The sequence below is a fragment of the Ischnura elegans genome, chromosome 12 (assembly GCF_921293095.1).
Source record: "Ischnura elegans chromosome 12, ioIscEleg1.1, whole genome shotgun sequence".
NCBI classification, from domain to species: domain Eukaryota; kingdom Metazoa; phylum Arthropoda; class Insecta; order Odonata; family Coenagrionidae; genus Ischnura; species Ischnura elegans.
Window position 1 is genome coordinate 48,409,889 of NC_060257.1, and position 20,848 is coordinate 48,430,736.

Consider the following 20,848-nt stretch of genomic DNA (forward strand, 5'->3'; position numbering starts at 1 on the left):
ATTCGCTTAAAGGACACTGTTATCGTATTCGCGGAGCCCACATCATTCCCACGCCATTCGTGCAGTTTTTCGCTTGAGAGCTTCATTGCATAAGAGGAAATGGCGCGATAACCTTCGGGCGAATCTTCATCCACTTCCTTCCTTGAAATAAGCCAGTCGCTAACGTCTCTACGTTTATTTCCAGACGAAACTCGTAATTTTTCGATACGAAAAATTTTCAACACTTTATTCAAAGATGAAAGACAAATGCAGAGGAGCAAATGGTCGTTAGAAATATTCGGCGTTTTGAAACGGAACTCTAAAGCCTAGATTTTTAAGACTGAATTAACGGTAGCGAATCAACTGCAAATCATGCCCAACTTGAGCTCGCAACTCGTAGAATCTCAAATTAATTATTTCTCAGGATTATATGAACCAAAATAATTAATAAAATTTGAAAGCGTCGATTATAATAAAACCAAACTATTCAACAATGACTCCAACGAACCATAGAATACAAAACCACGAATAGTGTACATTAACATACAAGGTTAAATGCAAAAATTACATTTATTGTGTTATGTAATTATCACACTATTTACATTAACTGCACTAGTCACTAAAACAAAACACGAGTATAGTTTTTCCAAAAATGAAGTATAACCGTAAAACAATGGCGTTTCAAACAGTAATATTTATTTATTTATCGATTGATTTCTGTACCAACAAAAAAAGCTCCACTGGTAAGAGTAGTTAGAGTTTGAATTCTGATTCCAATTACATAGTAGAAGAATGATGTTTTATGTCTATAAAATCGAAAATAGCACATATTGGCCATTTACATCGGCGTTTTTAACTTAACAATCATACGTACGCGAGCATTCGCGCCCCGAATAAAGGCAACCTACCCAGGCGGGACTCGAACCCGCGACCTCTAGTTTGGCAAGGACTTAACCCCTCCACCACCGAGGCCGGTAATATTAGTTAAGCCATCGATTCGTTTTCATGCTCAGCAGTCAGCACCCTCATTACGTTTCCATTAAGATACTGCAGGCAAATGACGAAATTATTACGACTAAATGTCAACTGGGACCCATACAAACGTGACAGCAAGACAGAAAGTAGTAGTAAAATTACGAAGGTCATGGCAAGGGAGCTTTTCCCAACGGGAGCCGAAATGGTAAAAGCGAAACAAAAGTTGAGGGCATGTGGGTAAAAGAAACGAGGAGGCAGAAATCGAAAGGCGGGAGGAAAGAAAATCAATGCCATTTAAGGTGGAGTCAGTCTCACTCGCCCAGAAACTGCTAACCCGCGGTCAACAGGACAGGATTCCTGCCAATCCCATTCTTGGACACTGGTTTTATAACGCCCAAGCAATCCAGCACTTGCGACACAGCTTTAGCGGAATCTGTAGAAGAACACTAACGGGAAACCCAAGTGTGGAGATAACTGCTCATTCGCGAGTGTTAATTATGGAAATGTCAAAAAAGGTTTTCATAAAAAAATAACGCGAGAGATTCGTTTTAGAAGAACCAAGAAATAATTTTGGACCGAAAAGTGTCCAAACTCCCAGAGATTTGGGCGAAGACATTAAGAGGGAAAGAACCCGTTCAGATTCGGCAAAAAAAGGTGTGGTCTTGAAAATTTAAAAAAATTGTTTCGTCGAAAGAGAAAGTAAGATGGAGAGCCACTCTTTTGCGTATAGAAGACGTCATTCGCTCATAAAAACGTATCCGAAGGTAACTATTATAGACTTTTATCGTACTTCTACTTCATTCATAAATTGAAAATTCCCCCACACCATGAATAATCCATAAGTATTTCAAATTTACAATACCATACGTCATAAACAGGTCATTTATGCATGATAAAACTATCTTTTAATACTTCAACTTGAAAATCAATATCCAAAATGAAAATTTTAAAAGTAGGTACGTTTTAATGACAATTATGGCGCATGTTATCATTTCTAAGGTAGATTGTTTCCGAATGATAAGATCGTTATAATTAGAGAATAAGCTTGCGATCTATTTCCTATATATTCAAAACTTCTATCTTCTTTTGAGAGATAACTTTGACTCAAAGATGATGATGAGACTAAGATGTTATATTTGATTTGCAATAAATTATGCATATTGATCTTAAACGCATCTGGATAGCTTCGTACCTAAAAAAAAATTTTTCCCTCGTAGGAAAGATTTATTTCGATGAAAGTAACAACTAGCCCCAGAGATCACATTCTTAATGCAGTGTGTTCCAATAATACGCTCAAGTAGGATGAAATAAAAAAATATATCGACTTCATTTGTAAATTAGTTTTAAAATTAAGCTTCCATCTTATCAATAAAAAACCAAGCCTTGTTAAAAATAACATCACAATTTCCACCAAACATAAGTAGCGATCGCAACTAGTTGGATAAAAGTGGCATCACATATTTTTACCTCACCGATCCTTCGCTAAAAGTGAGCGGGAAATTACTTTCTGCTGCTCAACGTTTTAAATAGATTTCCAAGCACTTAACTCTGACACTTTGAAGCTTCCTCAGCCACTTCTAACATGTAAGGAAGGTGCGTTTGAGAGGAAGGCAGTCGACTCCTCGAATTGCTTCGCTAGACGCCTGAAAGGAAAGTGAAGGTTCGAGAAACTTCGATCGAGACGATGCTAAAATACCAGTGGAAGACTCGCACCGATTCATTATCCATGGGGCACCCAGAGGCACGTATTCTCATACGGGAAAGTGAAGCTGCGGACGGAAGGAGGAGGCATCGCTTGGCAAAGTGCCGGGTATGGAGGTGGGGGTTTTTAGAAGGGAATGCGACAGCAGGTGCAGCCGGTTGGAGAGAATCGTCGGGTAGCTACTTTTCTTGAGACTTCTCCGAAGACTGACCTTCTTAAAGATGGCATGCACGAAAATCTCCCTCTCGAAACACCACGGACGCATTAAATGAAAACATTTTTAAGTAGACGGGCCTAAATTACCACAACTCCACATTAAATTGCTAAATACCACGACGAAAAACTAACAATGAGCCGGTGCCAATCAAAGAGCAAAGAGTCAGTGAGAGAGGAATATAGAAATAGTGGGAAAGAATAAAGGAATCGTCGGGTAGGTTCTTTTCTTGTGACTTCTCCTAAGACTGACCTTCTCAAAGATAGCATGCACGAAAACCTCCCTCTCGAAACACCACAGACGCATTAAATGAAAACATTTTTAAGCAGACAGGCCTAAATTACTAAAACTCCAAATAAGGTTGCTAAATATCAAGACGGAACACTAATTAGATTCATTGTGAGGCGTTGCAACCTCATAAAAAGAGGAAATAAAACAAAGAATTGAATACACCAGGCATGTCGTAAATGCTTCTAAAACAAAGACTATGATATTATCACTTTAAGAAAAAAATCGAGTGACAACAAAAAACCGTCATTTTGATTGTTCAATTGATGATTCTTTAGATTGTTTGGATTTAGCAGAAACAATGAAGATTACTATAAATTAAATTGAAAATATTGAAAGAAAAAAAACTTAAAATATCAGAATGTATGGCATGTGTGGTGTTCGCGTAATGAAAAGGAAATGAGGAGTGGATACACCGGTAACGGTAAATTTTATTTACGCTCTATTGGCTGAAATAACTACCATTCATCGGGAACTTAACTTTCAAACAATTAAATTGAATATAAGGCATAGAAGTCAACACTAAAGAGAAGAGTATAGTGAGCGAATAGTAAGCACGAAGAGCAAATCACGCATTCGGGGAACGAAAGGCAGTGATCCGGGAATCCCGATGAAAGAGAAAATGGACCATGGAAGATTAAAAAGACTTTCTACGTACGAACCTTGGCGGCATCCGAATCAAATGGTCACACCCAATTTGACGCGACATCGTGCGTGACTCGCACGACATCATGGTGGGTAGAAGCCATATGCAAGACTGTACGTGAAGAAAAGAGATGATATCGAAAATTCGATGGAGAAGTAAAAAAAATTAAGCGAAATGCGATATCGCAGATCGCGCCGAAGTCGTGAAACGGGACTTTGTGAACGCCGGGATGAGCAAGAAGCACATAAAACAATCATCTGAAGAAGGTATAAAGGTGAAAACGGAATGAAATAATAAAAACAGTAGAAATCCGACTGGTCTGGCATCTGCATCCATACTTTCACCATGTGCCTGGCACTAGTGATCTCTTTGGCTGGGAACGAGGTGGCTGGCCGATGAAGCTCCGAGTTACAAGAGCTCGGTCTACTTATTTGACCTTTTTAGCGTGTCCACGAGGGACAGTGGATACCTCTCTGAAATCAATGAAATGTCCAAGGTCAAAGAAAGTACTGATTTGAATAATTTTCCTAAGATTTTAGCCGAAGAGAATCAAATGATACTTCCCGGAACTGCATTATTAGCCAAATTCATGTCACATTTCCTTTGACTCACAAAAAAAACTTTGTTAAAACAATCTATAAGATGCTCTGCATTCTTAGATTGGTAAAACAATAGCCGGTTAGTCAGCTAATGCTCAGAAAATGGAAACATTGAAAGCCATACGAAATCTCACAAACGTTTTGTAACGCCACAAGTTTCAAATGAGAATGTCAAGCTAACATCTAAGAATAGCTAAGTAAAATTAAAGAGAGAAAGTGATAAGGAGAAGACAATCAAACTAGCCTTGTTTGAGAAACGTAAGCAATGCAGATAAGGCTATCCATATGCAAGTTTAGTGTTTTTCGAGTTAACGGAATATAAATGAACACTGTATAACAAAATACCAAAGAATTTATTCACAAAATGATTCCGAGATTTTTTCAGTTTTCCTATTAATTTTTCTCTAAATCTGTGAATGAGCTCGAGTATTCCCAGAAATTTTTCACTTATCATTAATTTTTTTGTAAAACAGGCGTTGAAATCTCCAATTATAGAGTATTCGTTACATGGGAGAGAGGATTAAATACGTCGGAATAATAGTTAACGGGAGTTTAGTCCGTTTTAATTCTATTATAGACGTCCATAAAAATAATATCTGAGCTCTAATAATACCAGAAACATCATTCAAAGGCAAATACTTTTTTCATTAGGCACAGGCATTGAAATCTCCACGGCGTAGCTCGGGGGAATTTTTTCTGCAAACATATTTTTACATATATGTCTGCAAATATATAAAAATACTATCCAGACTGAATTCGTGATTTTTCCTGAATATTAAAAATTAGAAAAGATTACAAACTCTTTCATCATCACCGAGAGTATTCACTTTGCTCCGTGTAGCGTCATATATTGTGATTTCCGAAAGGTATCGCTCTCTCAAAATCACTTTATAACCGAAAAAAATCACAAAAAAGCAAAACGTAAACATGCTCCAATAGTCTGGATGATGCGTGAGCACCGCCGCCCAATTTTTCATTAATTGGAAAAGAAAGTAGATAGATGCGACGCACCGCTTTCTTTTGATCTCATTCGTTACTGGGCCGTTACGAAAAAAGTATGAATACAATGGTCTAATAAGGCCAGAATAAAGCCATGCACCAAGGCTTCAAAAGTGATGAATTGAAGAGGATGTTTCCAGCACACAAAAGAATAGAAAAATTAATGTAACGCTCCAATTAAGCTGACGCTCAATTACAACGTTCCAAGCAAGGGCGATTATTTCTTCACGGAATGTTAAATCGTGGACGAGTTAAAATGTTTAGCGAATTAAACCAAGCGATTAAATAAATAACACCGACCTATTTTTATGCACTACATCGTCATCAGGTGTAATACGTTCAAATCTAGGTCTTTATATTTAAGGATGGAATTTTTTTCAGCATCCTTTATGATGTCGAAGTTTTTTCACATCAACCACATCCTATATTATTTTAAAATATTTTTCTTGGATGAATTTGGCAGGCATGCTTTTTATTAAGACTAGGTAATAAAAAATTTCTTGGCCAGCCATCAATTGACAATTAAATGATGGAATTTGAATAAATTAACCTCACCGCCTCCTTTACTCCTCTGTTATGGCGTAATCATTGAAATCGACGATAGCATGTGAGAGAAACGAACCAAAATTACGACGAGAAAGAGAGAGTGATAGGGCTATTATAAATGGGAGAAACCAATCATCCTGAGACGAGTCAAAAAATATCCTATGCCCGCGGTTCTTGAGTTAGAGTAAAAAGAAAGGAAAATCTACTTTTACAACCGACTATTCTCGTCTTCTTCTTCGTCCTTGGGAATCCTCCAATCGAGGAAAAACTCTTTCAAAGCTGTGCGGGGAGAAACTATCGCATCCGGCACTAAAAGAAAAACGCTTCTTGGAAGAGGAAGCTTAATGCCATGAGCCGATGGCCGTGACCGTTCACGCCAAGGCTGTGACGGTTGGAAAAGAGATGAGAGAGCTCACAATAGCTCAACTATTTTGAGAAAATTCTGAATCTCGTGCTACAGAAAAAGATACCTATTTCTCCCTACCCTACTACCCAAATGAAATAATCTTTCTATTCCAAAAAACACCATATTTTCAATATCATATTGGCATGACCTAACGATGAAGTGTTACTTAGAAACCCTGGCAGTCCTAGTATTTTATCATGTGGAACCACAATGTCGGTATTGTAATTTATATGAGATGTTTTAAGTGCATATTTTCTTGCGGTAATTCCATTTTAATATGCAATGTTTTTATGAAATCAAATTCCAATATTAAATTATTCATTGATTTTTTTAAATTTTGACTCGACTGTTAAAGTCATCCTCAATTTTCGGAGATACTCTTAAATATTTACATAAATACATAATTATATTAACGAAGCATTAGGAGATCAAATTGAAGAAGGGTGTAACTAGATCTTTAACAATTTTGATAACGAATTTTCCTATTAAGTCGTAAGCCATTTGTACTAATACGGTTATAATACGATAAACTGCATATATATTTGGAATTAATATTCTAATATACTTATATACATGGGTTGAACCGACTTTCCTTACAAATACCTTAATTTTAAAATCTTCAGGGAGCACAAAACTAGAATAGAAAAATTGTCCCGCTCTTTTTTTTACTAAATTCTCGAAGCAATTCTTAAATTAACATTTCGAAAAAAATACATACTTTAGTTATTCGCCAAGAGCACAAGATTAAATACCTATTTTTGAAATACAATGTTCAAATTTAATTTTCACATGAGATAAATCCGTAAGGAAGAGCATTAAACAATCAATTCCATCAAAAACAAAAGAAGTGATACTCCTGAAGCATGGCTGAAGAAGAAAAAGCACATTTATGCGTGAAACGATGATTAAAAAACATTCCGACACGATTCGAAAAAAAGATCACACACTGGCGAATATTTGGTGTATGGTGTTTTTACTCGACGTGAAATCTAGGTCAGTGGGGTTCTTACGGCGGCTGCCGCTCGTTACGGGCTGGATGAACGGGGTCGTAGCGCACGAATAACCGCTCCGGCGGAGCCACGCCTCGTCTCTGCCACGGCGGCAGCCATTGAGGAAGGAGAAGGTGGAGGACTCGTTAATGCATGCAGCAGCAAGAAAGTGACGCTATCGGCGGCGTAGGGAAAGCCAAGGGGATGAGGGTAGAGAGGCGAGAGTGGAAACGGAGTAGCGATACGAAACCAGAGATGCAGGGAAGCAGCAGAGGAAAAGTTATTCAGCTACGGATAACAGTCATTTAAAGTATAATATACGGTCTCTGACGTGACTTCATGGAACTGATTCATAGTGTAAATGATAGTACTTCACTTTCCCACACGAAAAAAATTACTTAAACGACCCTAGTTTTTAAGTAACACTTTGATGAATTGGGACCTGAGATGAAGTGTTACTAAGAAACCCGGGCAATTCAAATATATTTTTCGTATGGAAAAATAATGTCATTTCATTCAAATAAAAACTTCATTCTATCCACCCTAGTTTTAAAGTTACATTTCGATGAAGTGGGCCCTGAAGATGAAGTGTTACTTAGATACCCGGACAGTTCAAATTATTTTTTTCCGTTCGGAGATACAATGTCGGAATTGCAATACACTCAAGTTGTTTAAAGTGGATATTTTCTATTGATAATTCAATTTTAATACGTAATGCCTGCATGAAACCAAATAACGTATACAATTGTTCATTGATTTTTTTGAATTGTGACTCGATTGATGAATTGTCCCTCAATTTTCGGAGATACTCTTCTATGTTTGCTGCTTTTCGAAGTCTATTACTCCGGCACTATCGATAGTAAAGAGATAATTAAGCAGATACTCATATTTCCCAGCTATTTAATTTTACAGCTAAAAGAATCAATATTTGACAATATTAGCTTCAAAACTCCTCGCCCTATAAGATCAAAACTTTAAAACAAATTACATTAACCATCGATTTGTATTTATTATTTAAATAACGTTAATTTATTAAAATCATTCCCAATAAAAAAATCAATACATTTTGGATAATTCTTTAAGAAATTAAAGTTACTTCAACACATATATTATATCATTTCCCATTTTGCATATGAAATGACACCCAAATTAGCAGCCAGCACAATTTTTTAATAGTATTATCACGGATTCCCCAACCCCAACGAGAAATTCACCGCTGTGGACTTAAAACACTGAAACACCGAATTACAATAATACAAATCGTACGAGAATGGTTCCTAGAGGAGCCACATTTTAGCGAAATTTTTGTCAGTCACTTCAACGACCTAACAGAGAGATAAAGAGAATAAAATCACGACTTTTACACACCTCGCACGCCAAAATTTGAAGATAGAGTACAATTTTTTATTACTTCCAAAAGTATCATTTTAACCCTTCACCTAGAATACAATACTAGCTGAACTTCTGAAAATCACTTCAACGTAGATATTAAGGTAAACTCCCAGATTTATCCACACAACAAAAAAGTGACTAACTAGAACTCTCCTTCCCGAAATAGCATTTCAAACTCTTCCTCAACAACGAAGCAGCTGAAATTCGAGCAACTTCTACGAAAACACTTCGAAGACCTGTTAGGAAGATAACTCCGAGATTCCTCCACACAACTGGTACATGTAAAGAGTATGACTTGAGTTTTCCATCCCAAGACAAGACCTTTCCTCCACGAGAAGATATTTTCTGGCAATTTTTTCCACCCCTGGAAAGGAACTGTTAGGCATTGAGAGAGATCTTCTTGGGCGTTACGTACCGACTGCGGCGAGAGAACCGACAACCACCAGGAGACTGAAGCACTTCATGTTGAGGGCGGTGCAAGGGTACGTTCGTAGGTGTAAAAAATGCAAAACTATAGAAAAAACAATCTGGAAATCACTTGTTTCGTCCCACGATTCCTCGAACGAAAGACCTCGTGAGTGGCGGTGGACGTTGGGTTATATAGCCGGCGAAGGGGGGAGAGGTGTTGGAGAAAGAGGGGTTACCAGGGGGAGGCGTAGGGGGAGTGTCAGGGGGTGGGAGGTCTGCAGTGGAGGGTTGGGAGGGGAGGCAGAGAGAGCGGGGCTTAGGATTGGGGGGGGGGGAGGAGGAAGGGGGACCTTGCCGCGGGAAGGGTTTGAGTTGAAAGTGGGATATGGAGATTTGTATGAAGGGAGAATAGGTGGGGTTGGACTCGCTTTTTGTCCCAATGCCTCCGAAATTTCATAGCGTTCAAGTCTCTAAAGAAGATGGCTCATCAGGGAGAACGCGACCAGCTCAAGTTCGAGGTATGGTGTTTTGGATGACGTGACCGACAGCTGAACGCATTGTGGCACAGGAGATGAACAGGGAAGGAAGGAAAGCAAGATGGAAACCCGGCGTCCGTATTAGCATGATCTAAGCGAAAGACACGAAGGGGACCACGGCTTAGCGTTCCATCCAACAGACTGAGTATTGTATATGAAATGCCGTTTTGCCGTGAACTTGAATACCGTAAATGAAATACGGTACATATTTGGTGGAGGCGACCGACAGCCATGAGAGATGGGCAGGGAAGGAAGGGTGGAGAGAAACCCGGCGTCGGCATTAGAATGCTCGTAGCGAAATACGCCAAGGGGACCACGGCTTAGCGTTCCATCCAACGACCTTAGTATTGTACTTGAAATGGTCTACACAAAGCACTCAGGGATATCATGTACATTTTGCGTTTTGTTCCGTTGCCTCCGAAATTTCATAGCGTTCAAGTCTCTGAAGGAGATGGCTCATCAGGGATAACGCGTTCAGCCAGATCCAAGTTCGAGGTATGGTATTCGGAGTCAGAGCCGGATTCAGGATGTGGGCGGCCCGGGGCCCATTTTGGTGGTAGGCCCACAGTATCAAGGTGTTGCAATTTGTAACGTGATAACAGTAAATTCAAGTAACATAATTTTAAGCACTCAGTATTGACAACTACATGTTAACCAAAAAGCAACCCAGATTCACTTCGAATCCCCTCATTCATGATGGTTTATTTCTGTTATTCCGATTTTGGGAGATGTACCTCTATGTTGTCGGAAGGCTCATTTGATATGGCCCTGTTCAGAGGAGGTGACCGACAGCTGAACTCGTTGCGCCATGACAGATAGGGAAGGAAGGGTGGAGAGAAACCTGGCGTCAGCATTAGAATGCTCGTAGCGAAATGCGCCAAGGGGATCACTGCTAAGCGTTCCATCCGACGGACTGAGTATTGTACTTGAAATTCTCCACGCGAAGCACTAATGGATATTATGAACATTTTGCTTTTTGTCCCGATGCCTCCGAAATTTCATAGCGATCAAGTTTCTAAGGAATATTGATCATCAGGGGGAATGCGTTCAGCCAGATCCAAGCTCGAGGTATGGTATTCCAAGGAGGTAAACTCGTTGTGGGGAAAGGCACAAATGGATATGAATTATATCAGGTAGCAGCTTGAAAACTATTTAGAATTTATTAAGTAGCTCAGCCGTGGTCTGTTTTAAATAGAAATTTCATGGTGTTCAAGTCTCTGACGCTGAGGGCTCCTCAAGAAGATAGGGTGCTATAGCCTATCACTCTTGAGACTCAGCGTCGATCCTTGGTAACTCAAGAGTAATTTTGTCATATCTGGTGATCTTGGGAATCTGCGATTATTTAAAAAATAGTATTTGCGACAAGTTCTTCCGTGCTCTGCAGCAGACTTCGTCGGGCATCTAGTACACAACAATAGTCTGGTAATGAGACATATATTTTAGTACATGAAAATCAAGAGAAATATGGATGATTAGAACAAATGATTAATAAAACCCTTCACATTCCACATTGCATACAATACTTATGTTGTTAACGTTCTCGTGCGATAGTGTGTCTCATGCAAATGATTTTGAGTTTTGAATATCGAAGAGGAGCATTTTCTCATACCTTTAGTATCTTAGGCAACCTTATGTTTTAAGAGTAGCAGAGGTATTTTTTTAATTTGTAGCTTTATCTCAATATTTAGTTATTCATGTTTATTTATTAGGTAGTTGCTCATTTTGTTTCGTAAGTACAAACTCTCGCAAATACCCTCGTTGGCAGCCATGTTGCACTTCCTCTGATATCTTCCTAGAGACGCTCTCCACGCTTTGATTCATGGGAAAAGGATGCATTCGTAGATGCCCAAATCTGACCAAGATGGCTGCCGAAATTCGCTCCCTTTTGTTGTCTAACGAATTGGGACACCCTTCAAAGACGGCTCTCTTCCCAAATCATGGGATTTAGGTACCCAACTGGTGAATTCGGCTTTAGCCTCATGCTACGGAATGACGCGGCGTTACAGCGGGGAGCTAACGACACATCGATGCGAGAAGGAGGGTGATAACTGAGAGAAGGTGACAACATTTCGACAACAACTAGACCATCAAGTGAGGGATAACAATTCGATTCACGGCGGCGCGAAATCCTTTGATTAACCTACTCAGTCAATTACGGTCAAATAAACGGACTTGGGCGGAGATCGCCTTGGAAATGGAAAGCCCCACATGAGGAGATAACGTAGAAGTGCCCAACTCCCTCTGGCCCGACGGCTCGAAGTAATTGCAATATTTTATTTATTCTACATAATAAAATAGCGCTAAAGATACGGGTTCCCTTGTGTTACCGACGACCTTATCGAATTATGACAATCCGCCCCTAAATCCATTATTGAGAGGGTTATAAACAAATAAATTATTCAGTTCGCTGTACTACTGAAAGCTCTCTGCGAAGTAATTGCTACTTGACATAACGGCCAATACAAATAGAATTTCTTGAGGTAAGCACAAATAACTGCACACAGTCAAAAAGCTAGTTCACCACGTTGGAAGGTCCAGAATAAGAGCAAATAAAACCGAATACAAGTCATCATTCGAGGAATTCAATAACTATTAAAATGTCTCCGATATTTTTCCAGCATGAACTGAACACTATATTACGTTTTTTAACGAAAAAATGGTTTTTACAAAAATATTTCCATTGCCAATTAAATTTCAGCAAACTGCGGTTTCCAAATAAAATCAGCCTTATTAGCAATTTTTCAAAGTAAAATCTGATATCAACATGTCAGAACATACTAGTCGGGATGGGATAGTACACAGTAGGGATGATTAATATTTCATTGAATATAGATATAGAGATAGGGAAAATTGTTGATAAAAATTAGTATTCTAAGTAGTATTATAATTGAATGTGCATAGCATAAAAATTCATGATATTCTTCACGGAAAAGTCGAAAGGGACTAAGATTTTCCGAAAATGTTCATTGAATGCATTACCATCTGTTTTGAAAATTAGCATAAAAAATTTCCATTTTCATTCATTTCTATCCGAAAGTAACACTTATCTGAATATATTTTATTCACTCCTGGTCATGGTAAGTGGCATTAAGACGGTATAAATAATATGTAATCTCATCAGAGTAGAGAAGTAATACAGCATTCCTCTTGATTTATCAATATGTTAATCTCACAGAAAATTGTGATTTTAATTTTAGTTTTTGACAATGTACTTTTCATACATGTTTTAATTTTTACCTTTCGCTCTCATTTTTCATTTTATACGCGTTCGTTGAAGTGCATAGAAAATACGGATAATGTACAACCTCAACTTCACAAAATACCGCCTGCAAGTTAATTGACTCAGGTGGACTATAAGGCCTTTCTATTAAAAGGTAAATGATTCGTATACACTCTGCTTTTTGTCTACTATGAATCGATTGTAATATTTGGTCTCATGTTTATTTTGCATTCTTATAAACAGCATTACTTCATAATTTCTACTCTCTAAAGTTGTTATTTATTATGCGGTGTGAATTAGTCCCATTTTCATTAACTTGTGAGAGGCATTATTATTCTAGAAGAGAGGCATATTCTTCTTGTCAGTATACTTGCTTTCGCTCGTTGAGGAGTCTCAGCCCACCAAGACAACCGCCGGAAAAGGCCTGCGTCTTGTTATGGTCACTCTTCTAGTTATTTATTACTTACAATTTTAGTCTGCCGTTTGTTCCTTGGGGATCGTTTATTTTTGGTGATATCTAATCTACTACAATTAAATCCTTGAAATACCAAACCGCTCTAGTAGTCCAGGATTTATGATGGTTACAAGGTATGGACAAATGGATGCCACAACGACTTCAGTTCCATCAACAAGTTTCTCCGCAATGCTCAAATTCCTCATTACAATCAATTTTTTGATACCCAATAGCCTCCAAAAAGGTAGAGGCAATTTGCAATACTGTAATAGATAGAAAACGAAGTGTTTCGACTATTATCCTGGAGTTTCACACTATTTTAAAGGGGGTCAATTCTATAACTTTTTTTCGTATCTCATCTCGTACACCCCAAACATTTGTATGAATGAGTGAGTAAGTCAGTGAGTGGTCGGAGGTGGGTTTTATAGTTTAAAGATAGAAACACCATCAGAGTAAAACGGTAATATCATTTAATATTAAATAATTAAACAATTTCCTGTTAAAGGAGAATACATTTAATATATCCGCCCGTCATTAATGGAGCCTAGTGCTAGAGACGGTGGTACTACGGTTCGTACGTAAGCAAATTCAATCATAAATCAATTATTCCATTATCATACGGGTGTGCATGAGTCGCAAAAGAAAACAAAAGTGAAGACGCATGAGGAATATGAATATAAATATAAACGTGATAAGGTTGATTCATAGAGGGGATTTGGAAGATCGATTCGACAAGAGATTTGAACGGCCGAAACGAATAATAGCTCCCGTCCCTTTCACCATTCACTGAGCACACGCATCGAGAGTTGAGATTAGCGGCCAAACAAGAGAACGAAAATGAATCACCATGACGTTGGAAATTCTAAATGAGGAAGACTTGCATTTAAATGCATATTCATTGAAGAAATAAAAGAAATATTAACTGAGATCACAACCGAATGGATATTCAAAATGTGAAAATACATGCAGCGAAATATTGACGATGCCAATGTAGGCATCTCCGAAAATATTTTATGCCACGGCACATGGTGGCTGGAGGTGATACATAGGTATACTAGCAGACCACCCGCTGTTACTCGGGAAGGATAGTACCCAGAGAAGTGGGAAAGTTGGATTTCATGATCATATAGGATTTTCATATTTCCTATTTGAGGGTGTCAAGAGATTTGCCTATCCGTCAGGATGTCCAACTGCCTAGATTGTATTACATGACGTAACAAACTGTAATGAGAAAGCGACGTAAAGGGAGCGTCGGACGCAACCGAAAGTAGTACTAAGGGGTTTGGGAGCATGCAATGAGCCTATGTTCTAACTTAGGTCGCAATCCGTTCATCCGTATAGATACGCATAGTGAACAGACAAACAGACCTTTTACATATATAGATTACGAAAAAAATCCATTTTCATCAAATAAAAAGCTTCATATAAAAATGTACATGCCACCAATTTCTACCGGAGTAGTATGAATCAATAAAGATATTAAATATCAATGGTAAATTAAGCCATATTTCACCTGAATTATAAAACTTGCATTCAAGAAAAAGGAAGGCAGTTTTCCAATCAAAATTCCAAAGCTCGATACGGAATTCGAGATTGAATGACATTCCGTTCGAACCCCGAGGTAAAACCAGTTTTTCTTCTCTCAGTTTACATTGCAATTACTTAAAAATTGAGACTTTCACTAAATTCCGCAATTCATTGTCCGAATAAATAAAATCAACACACATTTTCTACAATATTTACATTACTCGGAACTAGCAATATATGCACGAAAGCGAATGAGGTTCGGAGCTTTACATTATGTAAAATAAATTTAAAATAGCGGAGTCATACGAAATGGTAAATGGTAGAGAACGGGGTTGGTAAATAAATAAAACAGTACGTTAAGGACAGGAAAGTTTTATTTTTAAATCTAATAGTTTATCCGAGAAACTTTCGATTTTAAATCTCAATCAAAGGATTTCCTGCTTGTTAGGACATATCATGTAAAATATATACTATGGAGTTCTCAGATGGTGGCACGGTATTGATTCCTATTTATTTGCTACGCGGTCGATGATTTTTGTGGTTGAATATCCTCATTCTGATGACGATATGAGCCCTCGCAGTGAGTCGTCGGAGTGAAAATTTTCACAAACAACTAATTCCGATCGCCTCGCAGCCGATCGGAATCAACCGTTCGGAATGAAAACCGATTGGAATTGTCCTGAAGTGTCTAGCACACACCCCCTCCAAGGCGAACAGTCAAAGATTGAAATCATAAATGTACCGATTTCTTTTCTAATGGACGTAATATGTGTCTTCTTCCTACTCTTTCTGTCCCTATCCACTACACCATAACCCATCCACCTATTATGGATATAAATGAGGCTTTACCGTACGATGATGCAAACAAAAAAACCCAGGTCAACATAATATATTGCAATATAAAAACATTTTTCAAATAAAACAACGTTTTTTTTCGCGACAATTATGCAATAAACTTTGATGAAAATAAATTTGTTGCTATAATTTTCTACAATTACCGTCCCATTTAATGATCGCTGCGCTGCCATCGGATTCTGATGGCCAATTTTTCACTAATTTCCCTATTTAATTTTGAATTCCAAATAAATATATAGATGCAGTTCCAATAAAAATAAAAGTGTTAGAATACTTCATTCCCATCTGGTTCTAAGTTATCCTAAAAATTTCAGCTTGATAGCTAATCGAAAAATGGGTGAAAATTGAGTTGCAATATTTTACCCGGACAAGACGACAAAAAAAAATCTTTCTAAAAACGTTGTAACATAACAGGATTGGTAGAAGCACAAAGTTTCAAATCCTTCATTGAAAAATGGAGAAGTGAATGCGCCTCACTTATTTGGCGTTTTTTTAATAATTAAGAGATATAAGCACAGCATGCAAGCATTAAATCTAAAAAAATTATGCAACGGACTGACTATCTCTTGATCCTTTTATTTCGAAAGACGAGTCTGTATCGACATGGGTTATCTACTTCTCTACGTGAATGATATCATAAGTCGCCACATTTCAGACTCACTTCATTCTTCATACCACTAATTGATACAAACATTCAGCACAAAGGCTGTGACGCAATTTCACAATCTCTAAAGATTTCTATACACTCAAATGTACCGTCAAAAGTGCATCCCTCGAGGTATAAAAGTACAGCTAAGAGAAATGCGATTTCGCCACGCAATTGACATTGGATAATTCGAAATCATACCTAAAAGCCCTTTCCATACGAGAATACGTAAAACTTAACAGACTACCATAAATAATATCTTTAGTCGACGAGCGCTAATACTGCGACTAAAATTACAGAACTTATGGGCACACGTCTGTTAGCTTTATATACGTACATAATTCATTTTATCAAATAATTTTTTTAAGGTCAAAAGCAAAGCGTTATCTTTGATGTAAAAAATACAGAAGCTCTTGCGTGAAAAGATGAGGATCTTAATTCAAGGTTAAGAACAGAACACGATGACCATAACATCATTCGTTCCACCCACCTAATGCAGTTTCCTGCTTCCTCGCACCGCCTTTGAATCTGATAATACCACACTTCTCAGTAATCAAAAGTATGCTACGGAATAGATACTACTAATGAATAACGAATGGTAATCACATGAATAAAGCAAAGTCAAAATTATTCGCGTTCATGCATCCGGTAGAAATGATAAATTTTTAGTCCATTCAAAGCAGTTTCACGGAGCGAATCGTGGTTCCTATAGCCAACTTCTGAATGTAATATGATGATACTAGAACACGCTGAATATTTAAGAATATTTGTCGAATATTTTCAGTTGTAGCACATTTCACTATCATTCATGCAATGATGTAAAAACAGTATTAGGTACTCATCATAACTCAAACGGTAAATATTTCTGTGCAGGAACTACTGAATAATTTATCGTGAGATTCGCTCCAACGACAGAGCGTGATCTCCAAGTACAATTATACGCATTACGTGATGATTGTTCCTGATGATGATGTTTTATCATGTACAACGAGGCACGATGAATGATTCGAAGTCCATAAAATGGTTTGCATTGTTTTAGTTAAATTTATTACATCATTACTTCTTTGGCATGACTTTTCTGGCCAAATGTCGAAAAATAAAGTTAAAAAACCAACTGTCTTTTTATTAATACTCTTTCTAAACTATTGTGCTATACAGATCCTATATACACCGTGATAAAACGGTGGTCAAATGTTAGTACAAAAGTAAAGTATATACTGTACCCTTATTTCCTTTTCGGGTTTATACCTTCAAAGACGGCTCCGGCATAAATACTACTTTCGGCTTAATCGTGCGGTGATAAATGATTACCTTATTATATTAACTTACTCATAATAATTGCTTAGACGGAAAATAGATATAATTTAATTTATATTTTATACATAATTGATTACATCATATAAAATTTATTTAACGTATTCGTACATATTACCCTTGTATCAATTAAATATTTTCTACAGTTAACAATTTTCCCGTATATGCCCTGAAAAATATAAGCTCCATATGACGAAGTCATTGGTGTAGTGTGATTCTGCTTTTGCTTCGTAAAAGATGGTCTTAAGATCCTGACCTTACTTCAGTTCATTCCTCACGACGAATATCCCCAAGGGAGAAAAGAACAAGCTTTCAATATGTGACACTGAATGGTTCGATCTTGAATTGATTCCCTCGACTTACGAGTTCATTGATCTACCCACGCATTTATAGTGGACAGGTCGCGCCGGGAAAAAAAACTCCAGGACATGAATCGACAGAGTAGGTGTCGACCTTCCAATCAGCAAAGAGGAAGAAAACAGGATGAACGATATAAACTTTATTGAGATTGAAAACTCAGCCTATTATCAAATTATAATAATTATTGGTATAATAAAAGCAATGTTTTTAAAAGCGGTATATTTCAAAAATTACTTTAATAGTGTATTTCTTGGATCTAAAGACTTAAATTGCATAACTAAAAAGCACATGCCCAATGATTTGAAAATTCCGTCTTTCTTGCACCAAACAATACGGCACTCAAATTAATTAATGGATTCGATTAGACTGTTAAAAATGTGAAAACCCAAATGCTCCATTCACCTCGAATATCAACACAAAATGTATAATTACTTCCTATCACTTTGTCACATCCTTCTTGAAATAAAATATTACTGCTTTTATTATAAAATTAAAATACTAGTGAGAATTCGATATTTTATATACAGCGTATGGGATTATAAGGGCACTGGCAGATGTCACTGCATGTTAAATTAATTCCTGTAAAAGAGCTAAATAAAATAATTTCAAGATTTTCTCCTTAATATTTTATAAGACTAAAATGAAGGGTTGTCGAGATTTTATCGGATGCCTACTATAAACGGAAGATGCACCATGATATGATGACATTTCCAATTAACAAACATACCAGTAATCGACGTTACCACTTCTTTTCCTTCCACTTGGAGGTCACAAATTACGAAAAATATATTTATGCCTCAAAATTTAAAATGAAGCACCTGTATATAACGAATATGTATTTAAACAAATCGCTGATATAATAAAAGAGTGCCCTTCGGTCACCACCTCGCGAAAACCCTCGAGATGCGAGCAGGCCGGGGGAAAAGAGTCGGGGGTCCCAACCCGAAATGTGCGGAATTCACAAGCCTTTAGCTAAGACCGGGCTGTGCTTTACTCCCAACTATTCAAACCCGCCGTTGGTTTGAATCACTGAGTGAGTGAATGTTCAATATCTCCAGAATTTGCAGATCCCTACCCGCTTTCAGCAGTGCCTAAGGAGAAAATTGAACTTCGCAATTATATTTCGCAGAGGCACCTAATGCTGACATTTACCCTTTGAAAAAAATTCTACCTGTTCGCAAGATTTACTTACCCATGTCACAATTTCTAATGTATAACCCTTTCTTTCCAAATGTTTCTTTAATTGAAATCTGGTGTTATCTCTTTCGAAAATTTACAGTAAGCAGTACCAACTCATCATACGTAAAATTGGATGCAATCATTATGTTTCAGGCTTCATTAAGACAACGCGTATCATCATTCCACGGCATGGAGTTAGTGATGTGTACTGAGACAGTATCCAAATTTGATAATTGCCAAGGTGAATTCATTCAACCAAGAACTATTTTTTCACCATCATAATTTCTTTTTCGTCGGCTACCTCCCTCGTTTTCTGCATCCATACCTTCGCCGCATTCCAATGAATGAAGCAGTCAAGCATTCATTTCCAAGAACGTCACTAATTGTTTTCCACCTCGTGTGCTGTCTGCTTCCCCTTCAAAGAATATAAAACGGGAAAAATCGTCAAATCTGAGAGCTTTAGTCGCTGGTTCACCGTCGGCTTGACATCGCATTTCATTCGAACCCCGTTCTGCTTCTTCGTTTCTCGGAGCAAGTCGTGTGACCCCGACTCTCTATAAAATTACCGATATCAATATATCTTGTTCCAAAGTCCGAGGAAGGTGAAAAGTAGTTCCACCGAAAATTTAGTCGTGTACTTTTTTTGTGTCTTCAATTGTCTTCTATACTCTGTCCTACCCAACCATTAGTGTTAATAATATAGACCGATATATATCACTTATTAATGTAAGCTCTATAAAATTGCCTAAATGATTAGATTTAAATCTATCTTCATGTTCGGTCAGAATTTTCGCCAACAAATTTCACAAGTTCTGGAACAAAAACTACTATTTTCACCTATTCTTCCGCTAAGAGAGAACACATATTTATACAGGTTCAAAATATAAAAACGAACACGGCAGTAATTATATCATATTTGACTGCTGAAAGAGGTATATCATGAAATATTATATTCATACTCGCGAACATATTTCATGCTTCCCATACAGGCAATTCAGTTACACAATTTAAAGCGAAGGCATTGTGTGCATTATTCACCTCTTATATTTCCTCATTCAGGCGGCTGGCGAGAATAGGTAGCGTAAAAATGATAGCGTTCGAAATATGAGCAAGAAAGAAAAAATGGATTTCCCACGGCAAACAAACAATTAAGAAACTAAAGTCTTAGCTAAGAGGAAAAGAAATGACTCAATATTGAAGAACAGCGTAAGGCCCCTCAGGTCCGTAAATATATTGCTCTCTCAGACGTGGAGAGGTGAAGCCATAGATCTCGCCAGCTAAGGGGGCCGCCATTAATTACGTGAGGTGATTTTGGCGATTTTTGGACTCCCTCTTCCACCTGTAGTGAGATTTGGCTCGACCACCTCCCTCTAATATCACGTGATAATGTTCGATATGCGTCTTTCCAGTGTAAGTACGGTAATCTATGCTTCATTGCGTTGGATTTATAAAAAAACAATTCGTTTTCTTATATTAATTTAAGACAAGCAGTCCACCCGGCGTTGCTCGGGAAGGATAGTACCCAGAGAAGCGAAAGACTTGGAATTTGAAATTCATGGTTATATAGCAGGATTATGAGGTAAAATTAAGTGTGGTATTCTTGGAGGAATGTCT

At 37.6% G+C, this 20,848-nt stretch overlaps 1 protein-coding gene across 2 annotated transcripts in view; it reads right to left on the reverse strand.

The window, feature by feature from the left end:
• Window positions 1–9,314, reverse strand: part of LOC124168910 (protein obstructor-E) — a 35,814-nt gene extending 26,500 nt beyond the window's left edge. For both annotated transcript variants that reach the window (XM_046547297.1, XM_046547296.1), the window contains exon 1: window positions 9,151–9,314. In XM_046547297.1, coding sequence (XP_046403253.1) covers window positions 9,151–9,199 — 49 coding nt within the window. In that variant the 5' untranslated portion in view covers window positions 9,200–9,314. The remainder of the gene's footprint in view (window positions 1–9,150) is intronic.
• Between the last annotated feature and the right edge of the window lie 11,534 nt (window positions 9,315–20,848).